The sequence below is a fragment of the Carica papaya genome, chromosome 1 (assembly GCF_054855325.1).
Source record: "Carica papaya isolate Zhongbai chromosome 1, ASM5485532v1, whole genome shotgun sequence".
In the NCBI taxonomy this organism is placed as follows: domain Eukaryota; kingdom Viridiplantae; phylum Streptophyta; class Magnoliopsida; order Brassicales; family Caricaceae; genus Carica; species Carica papaya.
The window spans coordinates 23,318,128-23,342,815 of NC_142309.1; the positions used below are offsets into that span (position 1 = coordinate 23,318,128).

General features: G+C 36.3%; 3 protein-coding genes across 4 annotated transcripts; 2 read left to right on the forward strand and 1 right to left on the reverse strand.

Moving 5' to 3' along the window:
* Positions 1-222: 222 nt before the first annotated feature.
* LOC110825565 (double-stranded RNA-binding protein 1-like) lies at positions 223-7,303 on the reverse strand. The gene is made up of 3 exons (XM_088221585.1): positions 7,086-7,303; positions 5,217-5,479; positions 223-1,351 (listed from the first exon to the last, which is right to left on the reverse strand). Exons 1-3 carry the CDS (start codon positions 7,108-7,110, stop codon positions 611-613), a joined length of 1,029 nt encoding a protein of 342 aa, XP_088077711.1. The 5' UTR covers positions 7,111-7,303; the 3' UTR covers positions 223-610.
* A 3,241-nt stretch (positions 7,304-10,544) lies between these two features.
* SIC (hydroxyproline-rich glycoprotein family protein) lies at positions 10,545-14,932 on the forward strand. Its single transcript, XM_022056032.2, has 4 exons — positions 10,545-11,163; positions 13,086-13,403; positions 13,807-14,628; positions 14,733-14,932. The coding sequence occupies exons 2-3, from the start codon at positions 13,091-13,093 to the stop codon at positions 14,601-14,603; spliced, it is 1,110 nt and encodes a 369-aa protein (XP_021911724.1). The 5' UTR covers positions 10,545-11,163; positions 13,086-13,090; the 3' UTR covers positions 14,604-14,628; positions 14,733-14,932.
* An 846-nt stretch (positions 14,933-15,778) lies between these two features.
* On the forward strand, positions 15,779-23,976 carry ATR1 (P450 reductase 1). Of its 2 annotated transcripts, XM_088221587.1 has the most exons (18): positions 15,779-16,316; positions 17,071-17,130; positions 17,238-17,314; positions 17,405-17,462; positions 17,585-17,668; positions 17,756-17,792; positions 19,820-19,889; positions 20,050-20,244; positions 20,324-20,416; positions 21,263-21,488; positions 21,575-21,658; positions 21,767-21,918; positions 22,008-22,104; positions 22,241-22,375; positions 22,452-22,529; positions 22,615-22,737; positions 22,830-22,943; positions 23,449-23,976. In XM_088221587.1, exons 1-18 carry the CDS (start codon positions 16,014-16,016, stop codon positions 23,527-23,529), a joined length of 2,067 nt encoding a protein of 688 aa, XP_088077713.1. In that variant the 5' UTR covers positions 15,779-16,013; the 3' UTR covers positions 23,530-23,976. The 2 variants fall into 2 exon arrangements, with proteins under 2 accessions (XP_088077713.1, XP_088077712.1); XM_088221586.1 differs by lacking the exons at positions 15,779-16,316; positions 17,071-17,130; positions 17,238-17,314 and having other exon boundaries at positions 17,388-17,462; positions 23,449-23,557; positions 23,642-23,976.
* Positions 23,977-24,688: the final 712 nt, after the last annotated feature.

The following is a 24,688-nucleotide window of genomic DNA, read 5'->3' on the forward strand; positions in this document are numbered from 1 at the left end:
TAAATAATATAATGATGTAATGATTAAAATTTTTATGTTAAGACTTAAAAATCATAAATTAAAATCTCAAAAAAAATGTAACAGTCACCACTTTATGGATATTATATATATATATATATATATATATACAAACGACAATTAATTTTTAGTATTTAATTTAATAAAATTAAAATAGAGATCACCTCTAAATCCAATAATATCTCTAAAGTATTACACCAAACAACAAAGAACATCCAAGGCAAGATTTTAATAAGATCCACTATAATTTTTCAATACATTCCATCACACAAACAACAGCGGTTATAAATCATATTTAGTTCCCCACTCTCTCCAGATATAAAGACATAGAATGCTGAAAATTAGCCCCGGAGAGGACCAAAAATAAAATATACTATGTACCTCAAATACCACCATTGGACAGACCATGGGCAGCACTGGTGATGACCTATCTAAAGTAAAATTCTCAACATGTTTATAAACTCTCTGCCTAAAAATTATGTCTTTGTATTTTCTTTTCCTTGCAGCAAAAACCCACTCAAAATGCCCCCCTGTGTTGCTCAATTCTCCGACATCTGCTGGGATGCTCTCCTTTGAAAGCAGCTGTGAAAATTCAAGCCTCTATCCGACCAAGGGGAGAATTACTTACCACAGAAGCCACTTCTGTAACCACTGTTACCCCATTCACCTCTTCATCAATGGCAGTTGTGTCTGCAAAAGATATTGCAGACGTTCCCACATCAGGAGTCTTATGGTTGCCTATACCGGAATTTTCTTTTCTTGAATTTTCGTTTTGAGATTTATGAGTACTGAAAGGAGGACAAACACCTTCTGGAGATGCTACTTTGTCCTCACTTAGGTCAAGATCTTGCTCACAATTTGAAGTAGCCTGTTTGGAAGCCAAAGCTCCAGAATCTGTTACCTGAACTACAGATGCATCTGAACTGCCTGTATTATTAACTTGGTCCTGCTCCACCTTCTTCCCTCTAAATCTTTTCTTCGACAACTTTTTGACTCGAGCTTTCTTTGCCTTTGTAACATTTGTAACCTCCTCAGTAGAATTCACAGGCTCCCCTGCTCTCTTTTTGCATGGAAGTACTGTTAACTGAGAGCTCCCAGATTTATCTCTACTTGATTGGAGAGCCAAAAGTGCAGTTCTAGCAGCTTTAATCTCAGCTTCCTTTTTTGTTTTTGCTACAGCTCCAATGTATCGAATGCCTCCAATCTCCACAGTACATGAAAAACAAGGCATTCTGTCTGGCGCTTCCTCTTTTTGGCACTGATACAACGGAATTGCAAAATTCATCTTCTGAGCGTACTCTTGAAGTAGATTTTTGCATAGACCCGTTTCATGCTAATACGCAGCAACAAGAGTAGTCAGGCATGAGTAGAACCATGCAAGAAACCATGTAACAACACCATGATCATTAGAACTGACCACTTAAAAGAATCTAGTTGTCACAAGAAAATAAACAGTTGAAGAAAATGGAGTTACTTAAGACAAGAAATACAAACCACAGCCAATAACGTGCTGTTAAGCACACCTATGACAGAAGCTTACACAAAAGTGCGATGCACTAGTCAAATATAATTTAGTAGGTGATGAATAAAGGTTCAGTAGATAGAGGATGCTACCATGCCTTTGAGGCATGGTGCTTCATTATTCCGGATCCTAGGATCAAGTAGAACAAAATCATGCCACTCAAAGTAAATTACTAATTTATTTTTCGTAAACCATCTTCTCTCTTGGTGCCTTGGAGGCATTTTGCCTCGAGACATCTCGAATTTCCCTCATTAGACAGCAAGAACAAAGTGGGGTAACAAAAGCTAAAGCAGCAAAAGCACCAAGAGTTGTCAGAACACTAAGCATAGACCACATATTGGTTGAGCACTTCAGATTTACTATGCCCTTCAACGAAGTTTCTGTAATAAAAAGCATTTTTCAACAGCAGATTTTAGTAACAATATGGAAATTCTTCTTCTTCATCTTTCAAATCTTCTTTTTTTGTATTCAGGTTTGCACCCCTTAGTACCTCTTTGATCTTTTTTTTTTTAAAAAAAAATGGAGCACCATTTACATGAGCATGTGCACCAGCATACTGTCCAATTCCAAAAGGACTCTTGTCTATTTAGGGGGCAAGCCCACTTAACATCAAGTTCATCTAAAGGCATAGCTGAAAATGAAGAAGATATTGGTTGAAATTTTAGAATACTTGACCAAAAAAAGACCTAGGAGTTTTCGTTTAAGATAAAAAAATACCCATAATTTAAGAATTGAAACACCTCCACTTTTCACCACACCATCTAATCCGTGTTACATCAGCTTTATTTGCATCAACAACAAAAATTCCTAAAATATTCTTCTCAAAAATATTAAAAATGAGAGAAGTGGCATACCCTGTCAACCTAAATGACATGAGTCCTCTCACTTTAGTGGTGGGGTTGTTCGACCTTACATGAGTAGTGACAATATGAGGTTATCAACTTAGTCATGGCAAGGCCTAATAGGAACAAGGGTTGTTCAACCTCTTTATCCATCTAGAATGATGGGGTTGTTCAACCTCATGTTAGTAGTGACAGTAGCAGGTTATCAACTTCATCATGGCAAGGCCGAATGGCATCAAAGGGCATAACCTAGTAGAGGTGTTAAACTCTGAAGCAAATTATTTGCTAAAAATCTTGTCCAACCCATAGTTTAAAAAGAAAACCATAATCTTAGAGAGAACTTTGACCTCCAAAAGGTTTGTGATACGGCAATGTCTTGGGTTGTAGGATGAGGGGTAAAAAACTCCAAGAGAATCTTGCACATGCAAACATTTGAGAAATCAAGGATCAAAATTCTAGTATTATCTCTGAAAATAGGACAAAATGAATTGAGAAGATCAATTAGTGGAATAAACCTCATGTTTTTGGATAATTAGTGTGCCTGAAGCAAAAGAAAAGATTCTGCATGACCATCTAAATTAGTTATGATAGAGAATGCAAGAACAAAGTGCCTAGAAGAAAGTCTTTAGAGATGAGGAAAATGAGAGGTGAGAGGACACCTCCCTAACCTGTGGCCTTACCTGAAAGAGGAAATAGAAACGAAACCCTATCACCAATCAGAAAGGGAGAAACGAACAGTACACCTAAGGCAATAGTTTCCAGTAGTTGATCCAGCTCCATAACCCAACTGCTCTAGTGCAACTCAAATTTGTTTTGACCACTATGTAACAAAAGGACAAGGTTCAGAAAGAAGACACCATAATCATTTAGCCAGGAAAGCAGGTTTTTGGACACTGGGTTCCCAATGCCAAAAGTCACATCCCTTTTTGATTGGCAACAAATCTCTCATCTAATCAAATGATCCCAAAATGGCTCTCCCACCTAAACAACAAAAAATCCCTCATAGTCTATATTCTCTCAGTTATACCGACAAGATTCTAAACAGAGGCAAAAATTAAAGACAACAAGGACTTAAACAAGGATTGCCCCCAAGAAGGACTGCTAGATAGCATAAATTGCCATTTCAAGATAGTGCACCCAATGATATCAACCAAACATCTAATAACATGCTCCTGTACATTTGTGCTTGTTGAACTCTTTTCTCAAATTAATACGGTCAAACAATTCATTTTTCCCAATTATCCTTAAAGTTTAAGCTTAGAGGAAATAACTCATAGTATTAAGCATTAACATACCCCCTCGAGCACAAGCTTGTTCTGCTATAAGTACGGAATGATGACAATCCCTTTATACTTTATACAAAATTAATTAAGAGAATTGACCGGCAATCAAGACTCAATCTCTAAAGCTCTGTTATGATGTTAAATAATTGACTGTGACCAGTTACCACAAAAATTTAAACTGGTAGAAAATGGTCTAATATATCGTTTATGCTTTCAGAAATACTAAACCAAAAATAACCTTAAACACATGTAACATCATTTAAGCTTGTATATATCTGAAGGAAGTATCTGTATCCTAAGGCAAGAGGAGAAAAATATCATCCATATAACGAAAACAGGAAACTTTCATGTTGACTTGTGGCTCATATCCATAGTCACTTTTCATAATTAGGTCTGGTAAGGGGGGTTGGGTGCATGAAGCAAAGTGTTTTCCAGCATGATATAGTTTTTTTAGTCCTGGATAGTTTTTTATTATTATTATTTTTGAGATAAACTTGTAAAATTGGATTTCTTTTCAAAGTAAAAATACAAGAGGCTGTTCTTGATATAGTGAAAATTTTTGCAGGTGGCTCCATGGAGTAAGCACATCACTGAATCACGTTATAATCCTTTCTGTTATTTCTATCTCTACTGCTTTTACTATAATATGTGCACTTTGCGTGGTTTATTAGGCAACAACTTCAACAGCATCCTCCATCACAATAAAATCCTACATTAGACACTTAAAAGTGATTTATAAATTAATTTTATACAAAATTAAAGGAAAACTAGAAGTATCATATGGGATTCAAATGTAAATTAAACCAACTTTTTAGCATTATGGAAATTTCTGTTGAAGAATGAAATGACGCAGAGAGAAGAAGCTATCCTCACAAAAAGAAGGGAAAAGCAAAAATAAAAAATAAATAAATAAATAAAATGGGATCTGAAGACCAAAGATAATATGCATAACAAGCACCTGCAACTCCACCAAGCATAACTCCCTCTAAAAGGCCAAGGGATCAAACTATCTTAAATGTTATCCTCCATAAATCACATACTAAGCCTGTCAAAAGCTCCTAAAAAATATTGGACAACTTGCATAAGAACAAAGAAATACCCTTTCCCTTTATTTCCTTTGTACCCTTATAATTCACGATAGATGCTAATATCTGAAGTCAATCAAACCAAACATGCAAATTTTTTCTTCCTTTTGGCCCTCTTTTTTGAGATCAAAAATTGTGAATAGTATAATCAATGCACCAAGGGGGTGCAATCCATGTACAAAAAGATTTACATGTTAGTAAGGCAATCTATCATATACCCAAAATCTTCCACCCTATTCAAGTCATGCCCCAACAAAAGAAATCCAAATTCTTCCTTTTGGCCCTTACAACCTTCTTTTTCAAATCACATGAAATTACATGGATTTTTCACATCAAAAGGTAAAAGTAGTATGACCATAAATCCAGACAGAAGAATAAAACATATCACCCATAAATAGAAAATTAGAAAGTCACTAAATAATGCAACTATTAATATTAAGTTTGTCCTATGAGAAAGAAAACTTACAATAGGTTGAGAGATGCGTTCGCTAAGTTCACCAGATTTTGCTAACTGCATGAGAGCTACTTCAGCAGCTGACTGCTCTGCTGCCTTACGATTGAAAAATCCAGGTAAAGAATCATACCTAACATCATTAACTATTACTGTAGACCAAAAAGAAGGCTCGTGGGAAGGGCCTTCTTTTGTTGTCTCATAAACTGGGGTAGGGATTCCAACTTTCTGTGCATATTCTTGTAATCGACTCTTGAATACATAGCAATTTGAAACACCTAGCATGTGGTGAAAGAGATAAAACAATAATTACTAACTTTTTCTTTGAAATAAAAATATAACCATGTATAAAAGCTATGGCACCAAGGGGGTGCACCCATATGCAAAAAAGATTTACAACTTGGTAATACTGTCTATGACATGTCCAAAATCCTCTATCCAATACATATTATGACCTAAGAAAGAGAGCCAAAATAATAAAACCATCTATCCTTGATTTTAGACATCACTCTCCACCCCATCAAAAGCTCTTCTATTTCAGTCATTACTAACTAAAATCCACTTGCAATTAACATATAAAAAACACATGCTAGCACACTCATCCACTCTGAGGAGGAACCACAAAAATCAATATAGTAACAAGGATAACAAATAAATGAAAACACAGTAGGAATATTTCAGCTCAAAAGAAACTAAATTCCAGGAGTCAATATGTTGATTATTACGAAAACAGTAATATTGTTCACCAGAAAAACTTCTTCCAGATAGTAACTTATTCATTTCCCTTTAACAAAATCCACAAACATGGTTATTTGATTGCTGTTGAAGTAATAACATCATGGATTGAGTTGGAATAAAACTGATCTTTTCACACATTCCATGATTCATAAATGATTATACCAGGGAAATCTAAGTACATTTTATATTCATTTAAATCTATAGTTTTTGTAATAGTTTGGAGTTTATTATTAAGAACTAGTGGCATTGGGATTTTATTTATGCTTTAAATTTATACTAGTTTCTATTAGGATTTCTAATCATAACTAGGTTACAATTAAATTTGAGTTTATTCAGTTCATAACTTATATCATACTTACATTGAGCTATATTTTAGGAGAATTTTCTTAGTAGACTTGTATGATTGTGTGATACTATCAAACCTCGCCTTGCATGCAATACTTAATCCCAGTTTTGATGCTAGTTACTTTTCTAGTTACTTCCTACACATCAATCAAAATTCCCAATTCTTAGGTGTGGTATTAAGAAAACCTATGTGTAATATCTAACTTTAACCCCTAACCCTACCCCTAACCACGAAGATTAATCATAATTTGTCCTACGCCATTCCACAATAAGCTCCAAAATATTGAAACCAAGTTTTTGTAGAAAAAAAGCTACCGCTGCATACATATTGAAAAAAACAGTTAAAAACTGTCAAGCAATCACTTATTCTGAATCAAAAGACATAATTTTTTTTTAGTGTAATGAATCAAAAGACAGATTAAATTTCACTTCTAAGACATGTTCAATATAAACCCATCACCAATCTCAAAAGCTAAAACCCTACTCCTCCAAACCCACTACCAGCTAGACAGACAAAATGTGAAGTAAGGAAAATGGTCCAAAAACAGAAAAAGCCAAAGAAAAAGTTCTTGAAGCAGTGAGAGATATGACGAGATTAGCTCTCTTTTTTTTTTAGATAAAAGAGAGAATTTATGACGAGATAAGCTCACGGAGATATTTGGGAACAATAAAACTGTAAACCATTTTTGAGAAAATTAAAAAAAGAAATAACACATAGAATTAGAAATCCAAGCAATGCCAGATATAACGCAATAACCTGGAATAAATATTTTGGCAGAAGAAACTTTGTGATAGAAATACCTGAGAAGCCATTGTTGGTAGACATGCCTTGCTTGAGTACTTTCCGGTTTATCGACTTATCTAGCTAGAAGATAATTTATCTCCCTGATTTTTCAGAAGCACGAGACTTTCGTACGAGGAATGGAAGGTCTGTGTCTGTAACTGTTGAGTGTAGTCGAAAACCCTACTCTGGGCTTCCAAGGACCAAATGGGTTTTGTCAGGTTTTCTTTTTGCTTTTTTTCATGTGAAATGGGTAAATAATTTGTTTTTGTACATTGTAAATATTTTTATTTCGATTCCAATTTTTAATTTTAATATAAAACAATTAATATTTCTTGTCTGAAAAATTACTAATTTTGTCTCTTGGTGCCTTTGAACCATACATAAATCACTCGCTCTTGAGTTAGGAGACAAAAATTATGATGTAGAATATGTTAATACATAAATAAACTTGTTTTTTTTTTCTTATATCAGTTATATAATATGTAATTCACAATTGAGACAATTTTTATTGAATTAAATATTAAATTATTTCATGTACTAATTTTTTTAATTTTTTTTTTTGCCCATCTTCTTTTAAAAATATACATTAATATATATATTCCTTTAATATTATTAGTAGAATTATTTTTTAATCAATATTATATATAAATAATATTTTAATTTTTAATATAATAAAAAATTGTAAAAATAATAAATTTTTTAAATCAAACAAAATTGATGGATGATGGCGATTTCGATTAAATGTCAAACTTTTGTGCCGATGAAGGTAATTATATTTTAAGAGTGCTCTCGGCTAATTGAAGTTGTACATTTGAATTTCTCTGTACTAATTGAGATTGCACATTTGAATTTTTTTATAATATGTTTGGTATAAAACAGATTGAATACCAAAAATAAATATTAGAAGTAAGGAATATAGCAGAAGAAAAAGTAAAATGACATAGAGAAAACTAGTAAGGAATGTACCTTATGCATTTTACCATGTTATCTGTAACGCCCGGGAAATTGAAGAATGAAAAAAAAAAAGGAGGTCACGTCAGCAGACCCAGTTAGCAATCCCGACCAACCAGGACCTGCCACGTGGCAAAACCACGTCTACCGGGGACGGGCCACGTTGGCGATCCGCGTACGCGCGATCGGACGGCCCAGATTAAAACAAATGGACGGCTGAGATCAAAAGGCAAAAGGGTATAAATAGAACCCCACACCAGACCACAAAAATCCTAGCCACCTACCCTCGTCGGAGAAGACGAACCAGACACCGGAGACACTGGCTACTGCCACCCGCCGCCGCACCGGGGAGTTTTCCGACCGCCGATCGAGGTAAATTTCATACCCCCGACTCGTTTTTCCACGCTGATTTCTCATGTGGCCAAATCGGAGCCAAAATTCCGGCCAAACGGCCGAAACCCAGCGGCGCTGTCGCGTCCCTTCTCGGTTTTTACCTCCGATGAGGCCCTTCCCGGCCTCCGTTTGATGCAATTTTTATATCATCGTGATCACCATTCTTTTCTCTACAGGTTGATCGGAGCCGAATCACCAAAACACGAACTTCACCGGAGAGCCGCCGCACCCGAGAGCACCGCCGCCGGTAAGCTTCGGTTTTCCGTAATTTTTTTGCCCCCCGAGGGCCCTAAGGTTGTTTTATCGCAAGGATCGATGCAAGTGTGGCCGAATTCGGTCGAATACGGCCAAACCGGGGCGAATCCCCGCCGTGCCGGAATTGCGATATTGGCCAAAAAGGGGCTCTGGGCCTAATTTGGGATTTTTTGGAACACGTGCAGGTACCAGTAGTGCGTTTCAGTTCCCCGGAAAAAATTCAAGGAAAATTAGGGACAGCCTGTAGGCGCACTGTGAAGCCGTGTTCGGACCCCGAAACGAGTAAGGACCCCTCACCCTATTTCCTATCACGGTATTAAAGTTCAATAAATGATAAAACGGTATTTCATGAATCAACGAATGTGTGAAATTGCTTAAGGTCGCTAATGGAGCCCGAGTCTAGTGTGTTTGTCGGTTAACTGTTATTTGGCCTGTTTTACAATTTTAAATGCAGTATGAGGTTTGATGTTTTCATTTTATAGTTTTGTGTGCATATTTTACTGTTTTACTGATTATGGATTGAATGACTGGGATATTGATGCTGTATGTTGTCTGTTTGGCATAAATTACTGTTTGCTTGTTTGTATGTGGATTGATAATGCTGACTGAGGGAAAAAGAGAATGAAAGATTATGTAAATGGGTAATTGTATAATGTGGTCAGCCTGACTAGATATCCTAGGAGATGGTGGACGGACTGGATCCGTAGGGAACCCTACTGGAATTGTGGTCTCCCATACCGGACGGGGTATGGGGACGACCCGTTTCACCCTCATACCGGACGGGATAATGAGGTTTATAGTTTTGGCGCCCATACCGGACGAGGTATGGGGACGGCCCTGGAATCTGATTTCAAGTGTTAAGGGTTAACGGGTAGTGGGACCCCTATGGATCCCCATGGATACTAGTGGGCTGGTAAATGAGAAAAATATGTTGTGTAACGATTAAATTACAAAAGGTTTGATAAGTATTATGTTATACAGTTTATATATGATTTCATGATGATGATAATGTTATTGCTTTCGTACACTGTTTTATGAATTTTACCGAGATAAGTGGATGGTGAAGGATTTATTATTGATAAAAGAATTTGTTGTAAATTATGCTCCATTGGTCTTTTTGGTTTTCTACCTACCTTTACCTCCGTGACGGTGAGATATCGTGATGTCTTTACTAGGCTAGTGTAGCTCATTCCTTATTTAATCATTTCAGATCAGGAAGACATCGTTCCCGAGCCGGTTCCGCAGGAGGACGACGAAGGGGATGCCTAAAGACTCCATACTCATATTCGTAGCTTTTACTTTCAAGTTTCTCCTTTAGGTAGCTTGATCTTTTATATTTTGTGAGCACGTTTTTGGTTTTAGTGTAAGGGATGTTAATCGAATTTTTGATTTCGCTTCCGCATTTAATATTTTTAATATACATTTTATTTTAAATTTCTGGGGTCGCTACATTATCATTCAAAATAAATAAAAATAAAAATATATATATGGAAAACCTACAAAGGAAAACAACTATGTCAATTTAAATGAGTAATTTTTACTTTTTTTTTGTGCTAAAATTACTTAACCACAACATAAAAATAAATAATGTAATAGTGAAAATTAATGAAAATATGATCGAATATTTTATTTTATTTTATTTTATTTTTACAATATATATCATAAAAAAATTAGTTGAATGACATAATAAATGTTAGGAGAGAACAAATGTAGCTTATGGCGAGGACCAAATTACTGACTGATTAATTTATTTATTTTTGTTTAAATTAATATATTCATTTATATTTTTAGGAATAATTTAACAAAAATAAAAATTTCAGTTAGTAAATTATTATTTTAGCCTTCCATCCGGCACGTATGATATAAGGCACGTTTGCACGCGCTGATCTACAGGAACATCTGAAAGCTGGAAGCGAATGGCGGGGGGGAAGAGTTCCACGCACGCGCAGAGAGGTTCAGGAAAGCATCGAGAGAAGAAGGAAAATTGAATCAGCTTCCCGCCTTGGTCGCAAGGCTGCATCGTGACCTCTCGTGGATGATCAATTCGACGAAGAGAATGTACACCAAGGCACGGGACGAAGGTAAGCAGAGGAATGATTCTCGAAGAAGTTTTTAGTTTCGTTGCAATTGCGACTGCTTGACTTGCTGGAAGGGAGAGAAAGATCGTTTGGCGAGGGATTCCGGAGGGAAAAGAAGCGAGAATCAGAGGAAAGGCCGGCTTGTGGGAGTTGAGGGGTTTAAAAAAGGGTTCCTAGGGTTTCAAAAGGGACTGAGATTGAGGGAGTGAGGGAGAAAAAAAATAAGAAAGCAGAGACGGATTATAGGGGTGAGGCCAGATTGAAATAGATTGAGCAAGTAGAATTCGGTGGCAAAGGAGACTGAGATTAAGGAGGAGGAGGAGCTTGCATTGCGAAGGAAAATCAGGGGAGCCAGAACCGAAGGGCCAGGACGGAGATCCATAGCTACATACAACAGTTAGTTTGAGCTCAATATTTGGTGAGATTCTTGTGTAACCCTGATTTGAGAAAGTAGTTCCATCTAGCGGTTTGTTCTTTCTTCCCGTGCTGAAATGCTTAGGATTCATGTATATATATATTCGGTAAGACTGAAGACCGCAATTGATTTCGGTATGAAAAGAACTATTTGTAATCAGTTGTTTGATGAGTGATATAATGAGTATTTATTAATTGTTAAATCTCATGGGCTTGATTGGATAACTTTCCATGATTATGTGTTATTGTATTAAACCTTCACTTAGTGTTCTGGAGGAAGCTGGAAGGTTTGAATGAAAACACCTGTTTGAGTCTCTTGTCTGATCTTTCTTTCTGCTTTCTTTTCTAAATAATGATTTCTCCATGTTACTCTTGATGACTTTTTACCATTAAGCATTCATGGCACATTCGAGGCCATAAGTAGTTCTATGTTCATTATTTAGATTAGGTTTTCCTCTTTGATTTGTTGCTAAGGCCCTAAAATAACTAGTGATGGTCGGAGACCATATCAGTTTGTAGTTTTCCCTACCACCGGCACAGTTTGTGAGGTTCATTTGGTTTTCTGATGGGAAAGTTTGTTCAGTTGATTTTGCAATATTGACTGCTTCTAACATGTTTGATATTATGCCAAATCAATCTAGTATGAGTGTGTGCCTATATATATGTACACATATACTTTAACGAGCATATTTTGCCGCCCTACAGAATCATATTTGTTAGATTCAGCATTGAGGAGATAATTAATTATTTCACTATTATGCTTTATAAGCCATCAGGGTATTAAGCAGGTACTGAGTTGAGATGATTCCAGTAGGCAAACAGTTGCTGTGTTAAGTTGGCTATGAAATGCAATTTTGAGTATGTTAAGCTGTTTGGATATCTTTCATTTCTGCATATGATTTAATTGGTCTTGGGTGGGATCATTGATTTAGATGAGTTGATTCCCTAATATGGCTTTCTTTGATTACTTTTGGGGTTACTTCGTCTTTTATTTCTCATTTTCTCTCTGAATCTTCTGCCACGGTTACCTAACCCCATATTCTCCTAGTTTTACTTCTAGTTCATTTTTTCGTTTCTTACAATCTTGATTTTTTTTTGAATAAGGTCTGGTGTTAATTTTCATTTTTAATTCTTAAGAACTGTTAGGTCTGGTGAATCCAGTGAAAAACTTTTAAGCTTGTTAACGGTTTGTTAATGGGCAAGACATAAAAGGCAGTTTCTGTTAAACCTTTGTCAGAAAATTTTGTTTTATATGGAACATTTGCAGTGATGTTTATTTTTATCCCAAAAAAGATTTGCAGTGATGACTATTCAAAAGGGGTTTTGACCTAACGTTATGAAATTTCAGGAAAGGTCTCTCTATACTTACCTCTGCACTGTTTCCATAGTTGTATCTTATGGGTCATTGATTCCTTTCCCGTTTTGTTGTTTGAGTCTATACACAATTGCATATTCCTGACTCGGAAATAGCTGATACTGGATACACAGACGTACTCTGTTATAGTTTTGTTAACCCACATGTATTTGAATCTGGAAAGGTATAGTTTTAGGTTTTATGGCTTGTTCCGATATGTTATGGCTTTAATTTAGAGAATATAGTATATACACACATATATATGAGGAGAGCATCATTTGTGGTTGATTTGCTTGCTTGATTAGTTGGTTTACTACTTTCAGTGGTTCCTGGTATAATTATTTGATGTGAATGTGGAATATTCATTACTTTGACAATACAAAAATGCTAATTTTTTTGAGAGAAAAAGGACATTAGAATGCTCATTTTGCAGGTCTGAATAAGTTTTCTCAGAGGAGAAAAAGATAATTTTTTATGCTTCTATATGCCATAATTAATTTTTATCAATGTGTTCAGTGGATGTCATGCATTGGGTTAATTGACATATTTGCGGTTTGACCTTGCATTCTCAGTGTTCATGGAGGAATCAGAGAAAAGGAAGGAAAGACTCAAAGAATTAAGAGTGGATGCTGCACAGGCTGAAGTTTCTAAAAATGGTCAAATTTCTGCTATACCGGGTTTGCTTCCTAATCCATTGATTGATACCTCGACAACAATGCAAGCACAATCATCTCCAGCTCCAAGGTTTGATTTTTACACAGACCCTATGTCAGCCTTTTCTGCTAACAGAAAAAAGAGCAAGGTTGAAAATCAGTTTCAGCAAAATTGTTTCTCATCTCCTGGGTATAATAGTGGGTCTCCCAGTGCACAGATCCTGTCATCTATTTCTGGTATTCTTCCCCCTCAAAATGTCCTGTTACTTCCGTTAGCAGTCAATTAAACTTTCTATTGATATGAATTGGCTTGTGAAATAATGCATTGTTCTTGTTTATTTGGTTTTCCCAGCTTATAAATTGGATGAATTGGGAAATGCAAATAAACCATGATTAGGCCGGAGTGAAAAACAAAAAAAGAGTACAATGTACTATGGTTGATTCAGGCTAAAGTAGGCTCTAATATCTCATAAATTATAATAGTTACCAGGATATATCTGCACTTATCATTTTTATGCAAAATGTTTGGAAACTTTCGTGTGCCAGAATATATCCTTGTTGGTGATTGTAATGTCAACTTTTGAATGTCCTTGAGCTGCCCTTGCCTTTAAATAGATGGTCATTACATTCTCATTAACAGGACCTAGGAGTGATGAGTTGACTCCCTCTCGTCCTCAACAGATGCAAAGAGAAGAGGGAATGTACCAAGGACAAGGGATTTATGGTGGTACTCCCCTTATGGGCCCAAGAGGAGTGTCAAGCTCTTCACCTTTGCCGCACCAAAGGACCTCCCCTGTGCCTTGGAATGGTTCTGGCAGTTCAACTGGCTATTATACTCATGTACAGCAGAATTACCCGAGAGGAACATCCAGTCCTTTTCCTCTGCATCAGGAAACTCCCGAGTCCTGGAAGAGAGCTGTAGGCAGAGGTAACCGCAATTTCCCATCTAATCTTGTTCACGTTCCACCTTGCAGTCCAGTTTTCCATCGCGGCCAGGGCAGGGCTCACTGGTTCGGTAGAAGCCAAAGTCCTGGTTCAGGACGCGGAGCTAGTCCTGGTGGTGGTTCAGGACGCGGCAGGAGCTCCTGGTATGGTGGCAGTGCAAGCCATGGTTCTGTACGGAGTGGCAGAAGACTGCAAAGTCCTCATTCTCGTAACTTATCTGAAGGTGACATGCTGGGGCCAGAATGTTTTTACGACAAGTCCATGGAAGAAGACCCATGGTTGAATTTGAAACCTGTTATATGGAGGGGTTTAGATATTCCAGAAAGCTGTTCAAATACCCTTGGCTCTTCCAATTCTTGGCTTCCAAAGTCCATCAGTACGAATAAACCCAGAGTTGCAGAATCTTCCAAGAAGTTCAACTCTCAGCAAAGCCTTGCAGAATACCTTGCTGCTTCATTCAATGAAGCTGTAAAGGATTTGCCTAACGAGTGACCAAGAAGTTATTTTGTTATAGCAGGTACATATTTGATATTGTATCAACTTCCATTATTACTGAAAGAGAGAACTAAAATGACCAAGTAAAATTAAACCAATGATGCAACTACTTACATTTTCCTTCAGAATTGCTCTCTGGATGCATCAATGCAATTCGAGGAGATCTAGATGCACACAAACCGGAAAGCTCTCAACCTGAAGCAAGTTTGAAGTACTATGATTAGTTTTGCTAGGATTAAGTTGATGGATCTTATTTTGAAGGGTATTATAATGTTTGTTGAGATAATTTTATTAGAAAATATTATATTATTTTTGAAAATTTCTTACACGTTTAGTTTTTTGGATTTTTGTCTTTCTCCCTCTTTTTTAATTTTTTTAAGATTATATTTTCAATATCTAAATGTTTTTTTCCCCCTTGTTTTGTTAACCAGTTCAAGAACTGGAAGAAAGAAAAAGGTAAAGAAAAAAAAAAGGGAGAGTTTAACATGGTTCCTAGAAAATAGATCGAAATGGTATAATGCCTTTTATTTCAAAAAAAAAAAGGAATTCAGCCTTTAAAACAAAAATAATAATGTATTTATTTTTTTGATTCTCTCTCTTGGAGCCCCGTGGACACTTTCGTAGCGTGTTTCCCTAATAAACAAACCCTCACGAGGGGTCCCCAAAACAGGGCGGTTAAAAGGTGGTGGGAAAGAAGTGGACAAGTGTTAACGCCAAGCTTGCTTTTTCCAGAAACCTTACTTGTCAACGCCCGAGCGGGTCTGCTACCCGAACATGTTGCCATCTTTTTGCAATAATAAATTAATAATTGCTATGGAAAATAATAAATGTCATTTTCTGGTACAAAAAACTCTAGAGATATCCATTAATAATAATAAAATTGATAACGTATGAATTTTTTTAAATTATTAGAAGTGCTGTCTTAATTATTATTTGATATCATTATTTCATTTATAACTTTTCATTTTTTATAAATAAATTATGAAAAAAATATATAGTAAATTAACTATTAATTAAATATAACATAGATATACGGATTTTTATTAATAATGATAAATTTACTCTATAATTTTCAGTGATTATTTTAATTTTTAGTACTCAAAAGTTGCACGAATTATTTTGACAAATGAACTTTTCATTATTTGTGGGGCCCAATTAACACACCTTCCCTACCACAAGCACGGCGCGCACGACCTGTCTTTCTCTGCTCTCTCTCTCTTTCGTCCACCCGGACCAACCCCCCATCTTCTAGGCCTCTTGCCCCACCTACAGCCAGAGCGATCACGCTTGTATCATTATAGAGGGAGAAAGCTTGAGCTTAATCTGTAGTTAAGCTCTTGCTTGAGCCTTGAAATTGGATTATTTTCATTATTTTCAGGGGCAACGTGCTCTTAATTGGTCGAGAAGATGAGCGGTTCCGGTTCGGATTTGGTTCGGTCCGTGGAGTCGTTGTTTGGAGTGTCTCTGAGTAGCTCAATGTCGGACACGATGATGCTGATAGCGACGACGGCGTTGGCACTGGTGGTGGGATTGATGGTGTTTTTGTGGAGGAAAACGTCGTCGGATCGGGGTAGAGAGGTGAAGCCCATGGTGCCGCCCAAGTCTCTGATGGCCAAGGATGAGGACGACGAGGTTGATATCGGTCCCGGGAAGACCAAAGTCACTATTTTCTTTGGCACGCAAACCGGAACTGCCGAGGGATTCGCTAAGGTAACAAATAAATCACACTGCAGATCTCCATTTTTATGTTGTGCGGGATGTTCTGTTTTGTTTGGAGTTTGCCGAGGTATTCCCTGATGAAGTTGCAACTTACAAGTGCTTCGGGTTTGGGCTAAATTAGTAGCCAAACCTAAACTGATTTAGTGAGCTTTCTCTCAACTTAAAACTTATTTTGTCATGTGAACTAGTAGAAATGTCGATGATTTCCAATTTGTTATTAGCATGAAAAGAGTTAGAATCAAGAACTGATGACGCACATGGATTTCCGATCAATATGGAGTTGGGATTATGTTCTCTTATCCTGCCTTCTTTGAGCGCATGTTTCTTGCGTACTAGATTGGATTGTCTTTAGTGTCAGTTGAGTAGTAGCAAGGTCGGTTCTGAGATAAAAGTAGCGAGGTAATTGCAGAAAATCAATAGCCTAGAAGTTCATTAGGAAGATATCAGAATGAAACCTACGAGCTCAGTTGCATTTTACCTCTCTGTTTTATTGTTCTAAGATGACCACGATAAGGATATTAACATGATGTACCAACAAAATGTCCAAATAATTTATTGTAGATCTTTTGTAGGTCTCTTGTTGATATACTGTTGTTGGCGTGGAACAAATTTATGTTTATCATGTGCGATAGTGTATGTTAGGAGAATGGTTTTAATTTATTAGTGTCTTTTACTCTGTTGCTTTTGGCATATTGTTCAATTATAATTCGCTTGTCATGTTCTTATACATTGCAGTGTCTTGCAGGCTTTAGCAGAAGAAATCATGGCAAGATATGAAAAAGCAGCTGTTAAAGTTGTTGACCTGGTAAGTTGGAGTGCATTTTGTTGCACAATATAAAAACTTCACTTAGAAAAAGGAAAATCTTCTGCAGTCTGTACCTTGGTTGTCATGTTGACTATGGTCTTGAGCAGGATGATTATGCTGCTGATGATGATCAATATGAAGAAAAGTTGAAGAAAGAAACCTTGGCTTTTTTCATGATGGCCACGTAAGATTGGCCTTATTATTAACTATATTCTGTTTGAAAGTACAAACTTCTAAAAGTGGGTTCTCAATATGTTTGAGCCTGAAATTGTAGTTATGGAGATGGGGAGCCAACTGACAACGCAGCAAGATTCTACAAATGGTTTACTGAGGTTGGTAACCATTATGACATTCAGTTGATAATAAGTTGAAAAGTAACCATCTTCTAGCAGTAAATCATTTCAGCATCTTATACAAGTATTATTGTATTTGGGATGTTGGTGTTTTATTCCAGGGGAATGAAAGGGGAGTCTGGCTTCAGCAGCTCACATATGGCATTTTTGGTCTCGGTAACCGTCAATATGAACATTTTAACAAGGTAATTTTGGCAAGATATAGTTCTAGCTCTTTTTTATTTAAAAAGATGAAATTAGTTGTCTAACCTCACATCAAATATTGGAAACAGATAGGGAAAGTGGTTGATGAACAACTCTGTGAGCAAGGTATATGACAAACTTATTTGATTCCAATTCCTTGGTGCATTTTGAAATTCTTAGTTGTGAAAGTGGGGAACCAAAAGGGTGGCAGATTTTTCACTTCATCTTCATTATTTTGCTTTCTTTGCTGCTTAGTTGTGATCGTGCTATGACCCCTGACACCAAAATGACAGATTAATCGTGGTTGCCTTTTATATCATATGAAATTTGCTAGGAGGTTGGAGCACTTAATAAACTGTGTTCCTCATGTGTTGACTCCTAAGATTGACATGAGGAAAAATTCTTAGAGTGTCATTTTAATCAACAAAAATGGGTCAGGTTGCATCGCGGATCTTCCGTTATAGTTTTATCTGCAGTGTCGTGCAGTTTGCACCATTGCACATTGTGACAAGCGTTGGTTTCAGAATGACTCCATAACAAAATTTTGCATAACAACTGAAATTTTTGAGGCTGTTTGCCTGTTACAATTTACATAGAAGAGTCGAATAGTATATACTTATCCACGCTGATGTGTCAACAAAATTATTCACATGAAATATTGATTTGGCATTGGGAATCAAATTCAGTATGGACTTCTCTCTTTTGAACCTCATCTGCTATTTTTTTTAAATAAAAAATATAAAATGTATATTGACAAGGTACCAAATTGGGGATACCGCTCATATACAAAAAATTTACAAAATTGTTAAAATGTTAATGACATTTCTAAAATTCTTATCACTAATAATTTTATGATCAATCAAAATAGTCCCAATATAATGCATCTACCTATCTTTCAATCTAGTTAAATCACATTTTTTCCTTTAAAAGCTGTTTCACTTCTTTCTTTCCACAGCTACTTAGCTGTGATCGTGCTATGACCCCTGATACCAAAATGACAGATTAATCATGGTTGCCTTTTATATTATATGAAATTTGCTAGGAGGTTGGAGCACTTAATAAACTGTGTTCCTCATGTGTTGACTCCTAAGATTGACATGGCAAAAAATTCTTAGAGTGTCATTTTAATCAACATAAATGGGTCAGGTTGCATCGCGGATCTTCCGTTATAGTTTTATCTGCAGTGTTGTGCAGTTTGCACCTTTGCACATTGTGACAAGCGTTGGTTTCAGAATGACTCCATAACAAAATTTTGCAAAACAACTGAAATTTTTTAGGCTGTTTGCCTGTTACAATTTACATAAAAGAGTCGAATAGTATATATTTATCAACGTTGATATGTCAACAAAATTATTAACATGAAATATTGATTTGGCATTGGGAATCAAATTCAGTGTGGACTTCTCTCTCTCTAACCTCATCTGCTATTTTTTTTAAATAAAAAATATAAGATGTATATTGACAAGGTATCAAATCAGGGGTACCGCTCATGTACAAAAAATTTACAAAATTGTTAAAATGTTAATTACGTTTTTAAAACTTTTATCACTAATAATTTCATGATCAATCAAAATAGTCCCAACATAATGCATACACCTATCATTCATTCTAGTTAAATCACATTTTTTTTCCCTCAAAAGCTCTTTTATTTATTTTTTTCCACAAAACCTAAAAGACAGTCAGTTGGATTAAGTTAGCTATTTTCCTTTTAATATGTAGACCTTACCAAGCCAACCCTTCCTCACAAACCGTACCCACCATAACCAATTTGATTCCCAGCAAACCATAAATCATACTCCAAAGATCATACGTTGTTGGACACCATAAGAGAAGATGATTGCAAGATTCCTCATCCTGTAGGCAGAGATGACAGCCATTCTAAAATCAGGCCCCTTAGCTTTAATTTATCAAGAGTGAGTATCTTTCCCCAACAAGCTTCCCAAGCAAAAAAAGCAACACGCGAGGGAACCTTTGTTTTTCAAATTTGCTTCCAGGGAAAATTGTTGAAACCCCCAGTAGCCTCATTTTCTAGAAACAGATAGTATCAGGGGACAGAAAAAATCATCTGCTAGTAGAGCAGTGATGACGATCATTTGTTTTCTATTTTAATATGTTAGGGTCTAATTCCGTTGGTATTCATATGGTTGACACAGGTGCAAAGCATCTTATTCAAGTTGGTCTTGGTGATGATGACCAATGCATTGAGGATGATTTCTCTGCATGGTATAGTCTTATCTTTTACTACTCCATTACCTTCTCCTACTCATACTTAATTCCAGCTGATACCTAATCTTGGTGACGATGGATTTTCAGTCGGACTTGAGTTTGATTTTATATTTCTCATGGTATAACTTGTGCTTCTTTTGTTAAATATCTTCTGCAGGAAAGAATTGCTATGGCCTGAGTTAGACAAGATACTCCGAGATGAGGATGATGCAAACACTGTATCCACGCCGTATACAGCTGCTATTCCTGAATATCGATTGGTCATTCATGATCCTGCTACCGTATCATGTGAGGATACTTCCTCAAGCATGCCAAATGGGAATGCTTCTTTTGATATTCATCACCCATGCCGGTAGGTAAAGAGGTGCATTTTGCTGGTTCTTAAGAGATTTTATAGTCTACTAAATTGATCTTGCTTCTTTCACATGCAGAGTAAATGTTGCCATTCAAAGAGAGCTTCACAAACCTGAATCTAATAGGTCCTGCATACATTTGGAATTTGACATATCAGGGACTGGTATTACGTAAGTCTATTAAATTTTAGCAGTTGTCCATTAACGAGGTATACTTTTAAGGATAAACCCACTTTGACAAAATGTGATTGGAATAGAGATGTTTATGAGGGAAACAAAGTTACCCCTCTTGCTCTTCTTAATCTTACTTCATGTGCATGTCTATTGTAGAAATATTTTACCATTTTATTTATACTATAAGGAGAAGACACATCAATTTCCATATTCTGAAGTGTATTGCATATGTTACTTTTCCCATGCCATCTTTGCTCCATTGTTATGATTGCCAAGGAATGGAAATAAACTGAATTCCAGATTTTAGCAGGTTGGAATCAGTTGTTGGCTGTGAGATTTAATTGACTTCTTGAATTTAATATCATTAATAAGAATTGCTTCATGTTATGCTGCCTTATTTCTTTTGTCCAGTGTAACTCAGACGATCTTGTTTCAGGCTTTTGCAAAATTCTTGTGTGAGGTTTCTTTTGTTATTTTACCAGTATGCTTGACAAATCTATGTTTTTTCACTTCAATCTGAGGATGCAGACTTAAATTTGCCAGAGCCCAGAAATGATCATGCATTATCTCCTTTTAAATTTGATTATATGCATGAGGGCATATGCCCGCATGCGCCACTTTTTGTTCCAACAAAAAAACATAGTTTGTTTAGGAGGTCCATATTCTTGGGTTCACAGTGGTTACTAGTTCTTTGTGTTCTGGAATTCCATTGCCTGTATCCTTTAGGTTGTGTTTATACAATCTAAAGCCATTATTCTACTTATTTTGAATCAAATCACTGAAAGATTCTAGAAAGCATCATTAGTTTCTGATAAATAGCTAGCTTGTGGCTTCCTTTTGCAGATATGAAACAGGAGACCATGTGGGTGTTTATGCTGAGAATTATTCTGAAACTGTTGAAGAAGCAGGGAGATTGTTGGGTCAACCTCTAGACCTGGTGTTCTCTGTACATACAGACAATGAAGATGGCACACCCCGTGGATGTTCATTGCCCCCACATTTCCCTGGTCCCTGCACACTTCGTACTGCATTAGCACGATATGCAGATCTCTTGAACCCTCCTCGGAAGGTGACCTTTGCACTCTTCTTGCCAGTTTGTGATTGTTATACACTAGTTGTTTTTTCAAATCCATTATCGGGTATGAATGTCTTCAGGCTGCTTTGATTGCTTTGGCTGCACATGCCACCGAGCCGAGTGAAGCAGAAAGACTCAAGTTTTTAGCTTCACCTCAGGGGAAGGTTAATGAGCCACTCCATTCTGCCTATTTTGCTCTTTAAAGAATTGTTTTCTCTTCTTCATATGTTCATGTCAATGTTTCTCGTTTACCAATGTTTCCTCTTTTCCAGGAAGAGTACTCACAATGGATTGTTGCAAGTCAGAGGAGTCTTCTTGAGGTGATGGCTGAGTTCCCATCAGCAAAACCTCCGCTTGGTGTGTTTTTTGCAGCAATTGCCCCTCACTTACAACCTCGTTATTACTCGATTTCATCCTCGCCAAGGTTTTCTCTTCTTCCTATTTATTATTGGTATTAGAATGCAAATTTATGTAATATATAGTCTTAACTACCCATTTCTTCATATTTTGCAGATTTGCTCCCTACAGAGTTCATGTAACCTGTGCAGTGGTTTATGGTCCAACTCCATCTGGTAGAATCCATAGAGGTGTTTGTTCAACCTGGATGAAGGTAATTGCTGAGTTGTATGAATTTCTTAAGAAGAAAATTTCCTCTTTATTTATTGTAGGAATTGCTAGTTTGTCATGTACATTCCTAGAATAAGCCTTAATGAATTTTCCTGTCCGATCACATTGGAAAAATTCAGAATGCTGTGCCTCTGGAGAGCTCAGCTCCAATTTTTATCAGGCCATCAAGTTTCAAGTTACCAACCAATCCTTCAATTCCGATAGTTATGGTGGGGCCTGGAACTGGCTTGGCACCTTTTAGAGGGTTTCTACAGGTTTGAAGTTATTTCCTAATTGTATATTTCCTTTGTTTTGTGGAGAGAAGGAAACGAATATTGTTTCTCCTTTCAGGAAAGAATGGCCCTGAAAGAAGTCGGTGCTCAACTCGGTCCCGCTTTACTCTTCTTTGGATGTAGAAATCGGCGAATGGTTAGGATATTTGTCAAATATCTGTATGGTTGGAAACAATATGTTGTTATATCACACGCATCTTGTACCATGACCATTATTGCAGGATTTCATTTATGAGGATGAGCTCAATAAATTTGTGGAGCAAGGTGTGATCTCTGAGCTAATTGTTGCATTCTCTCGAGAGGGACCACAAAAGGAGTATGTTCAACATAAGATGATTGATAAAGTAAGTAAATGGTAGGAAACAGCAGAGACTGTAATTCATGAAATTCAAAAAGATGACACTGGTGATTCCATGACTCATTTTTACATGTACAGGCAGCATATATGTGGAGCCTAATTTCCAAGGAAGGATATCTTTATGTGTGTGGGGATGCCAAGGGCATGGCAAGGGATGTTCATCGCACCTTGCACAACATTGTTCAGGAGCAGGTATAACTTTTATTAAGGTTCACCCAATTTTTCTCTCCCGCACCAAGCCCCAAAAATTTTGGAGTTGTTTTTGGGTTAGAGTTTTGTTGTATTACAGTACCACACTGGATATAGAGACGACAGAAAGAAACACTATACTTATTTATTTAGTGCACAATATAGAGGACTATAATGTATGTTGTCCAGAATGGAAAAGTTTGTTTCAAGTTTTAGTAGTTACAGTTTTTTTCTTGCTCATACAATTTTTTTTCAATACAAATTTTTGAGCTTCCAAACATTGTGGAAGTATCAAGGTAACTTATACCATACCTTGCTGGTTCAGTATACCAAAGAAACACTTGGTAAGTGCTTTGCACAAGAAATTTTCCTGTGAGTTAATTTAATTCAAATTCTGTGTCCAGAGGGTTTCCTTTTTGTAACCTTATCCCGTTTGTTTCGTCTTGAATGTAATCCTTTCTTGAGTTAAAAGGAAACTGAAATTTATTTTCTTTCAAATAAATTGCAGGAAAATGTAGACTCTTCAAAAGCAGAGTCTATCGTCAAGAAACTTCAAATGGAGGGATGGTATCTCAGAGATGTCTGGTGATAGTTCCTGAATATCATTTTCTTCTAAGGTTCTCTACAACACCCTAGCCATATTACTGCAATGGGTTCCACCAAGTCTTTTTTGCTTAAGCTTCTTTTAGTGGTCATTGCAGCCGTTCCACAGGACGGAGCAGATTGAAATGGCAATGTTGGAAGCTGAATTTGGTTTCCTTCCAAAGAGTAACATGATTTATTAGATGTTTTTTTTCTTTTTAATTTAAAGTAGGTGGATAATTTGTTTTTTTACACTTTATTTTAGTAATTGAACCATCGAGTAGGGAACAGCGCGGTAGGTCAAAAGCATATACTAGCAGATGACTTTGTTATTCTGTACAGTCATTCCATGATTCTCTGTCTCTCTCTCTCTATCTCTTTCTCCTCCCTGTTCAAGGATGGTCTTTAGTGTTGTTAATGGTGATAATGAAGAGGGAGTTGGATTATGGTCTTAGTCAGATAAAGAAAATATTTTGAGGCTGTTTTAGATTTTTTTTTTTTTTTTTTCTTTTTAGTTGAGCCTTAAGTTGGTTTTTAGGGTATGCTTCTGACAATTGAGTTTTACTTATGTAGGATTCATTTGGAAATTTATACATAGTTCAACAATGAGAGAGTATAAGATCCATTACAAATGACATTTGTTGCAGAGTTTCAGTTGAAAGTATCTGCAAATTCAGTTTTTACTATTTTATTTATTAATTTATATTTGAATTTTCTAATAAAAATTAAGAATAGAGAAGATATTTGCTGGAAGCCTAGCTCTACAAGGAAAACATTATGTAGGTGTGGAATGGTGTGGGTGTGTGTGTGTGGAGGTAATACTTCTCTTTTGACAACAAAAATGTATAGTGAAATAGTTTTATACTTGGGGGGGGGATGTACTTCCCAACAAGTATTCAATAACAGCTTCAGTTAAAAGGGCAATGGGGGAGTGTGACCCGGGGACTTGGAGTTCTTTTGTCAGAGGAGAGAACAAGTTGTAGTGTTTCTCCAAGAGGATCTAAAATCTTGTCCTCTAATGTAATTCAAATGCGTAGTGGTTACATATAATTTAGAAATTAAAAAAGAAAACTAGCAATATCTTCTCTAATAATCCATACCGCGGCTAAAATATTTTCTGTAACGCATATATAATAAGAGAGAGATTAAGTTTAAGTTTTATTTTT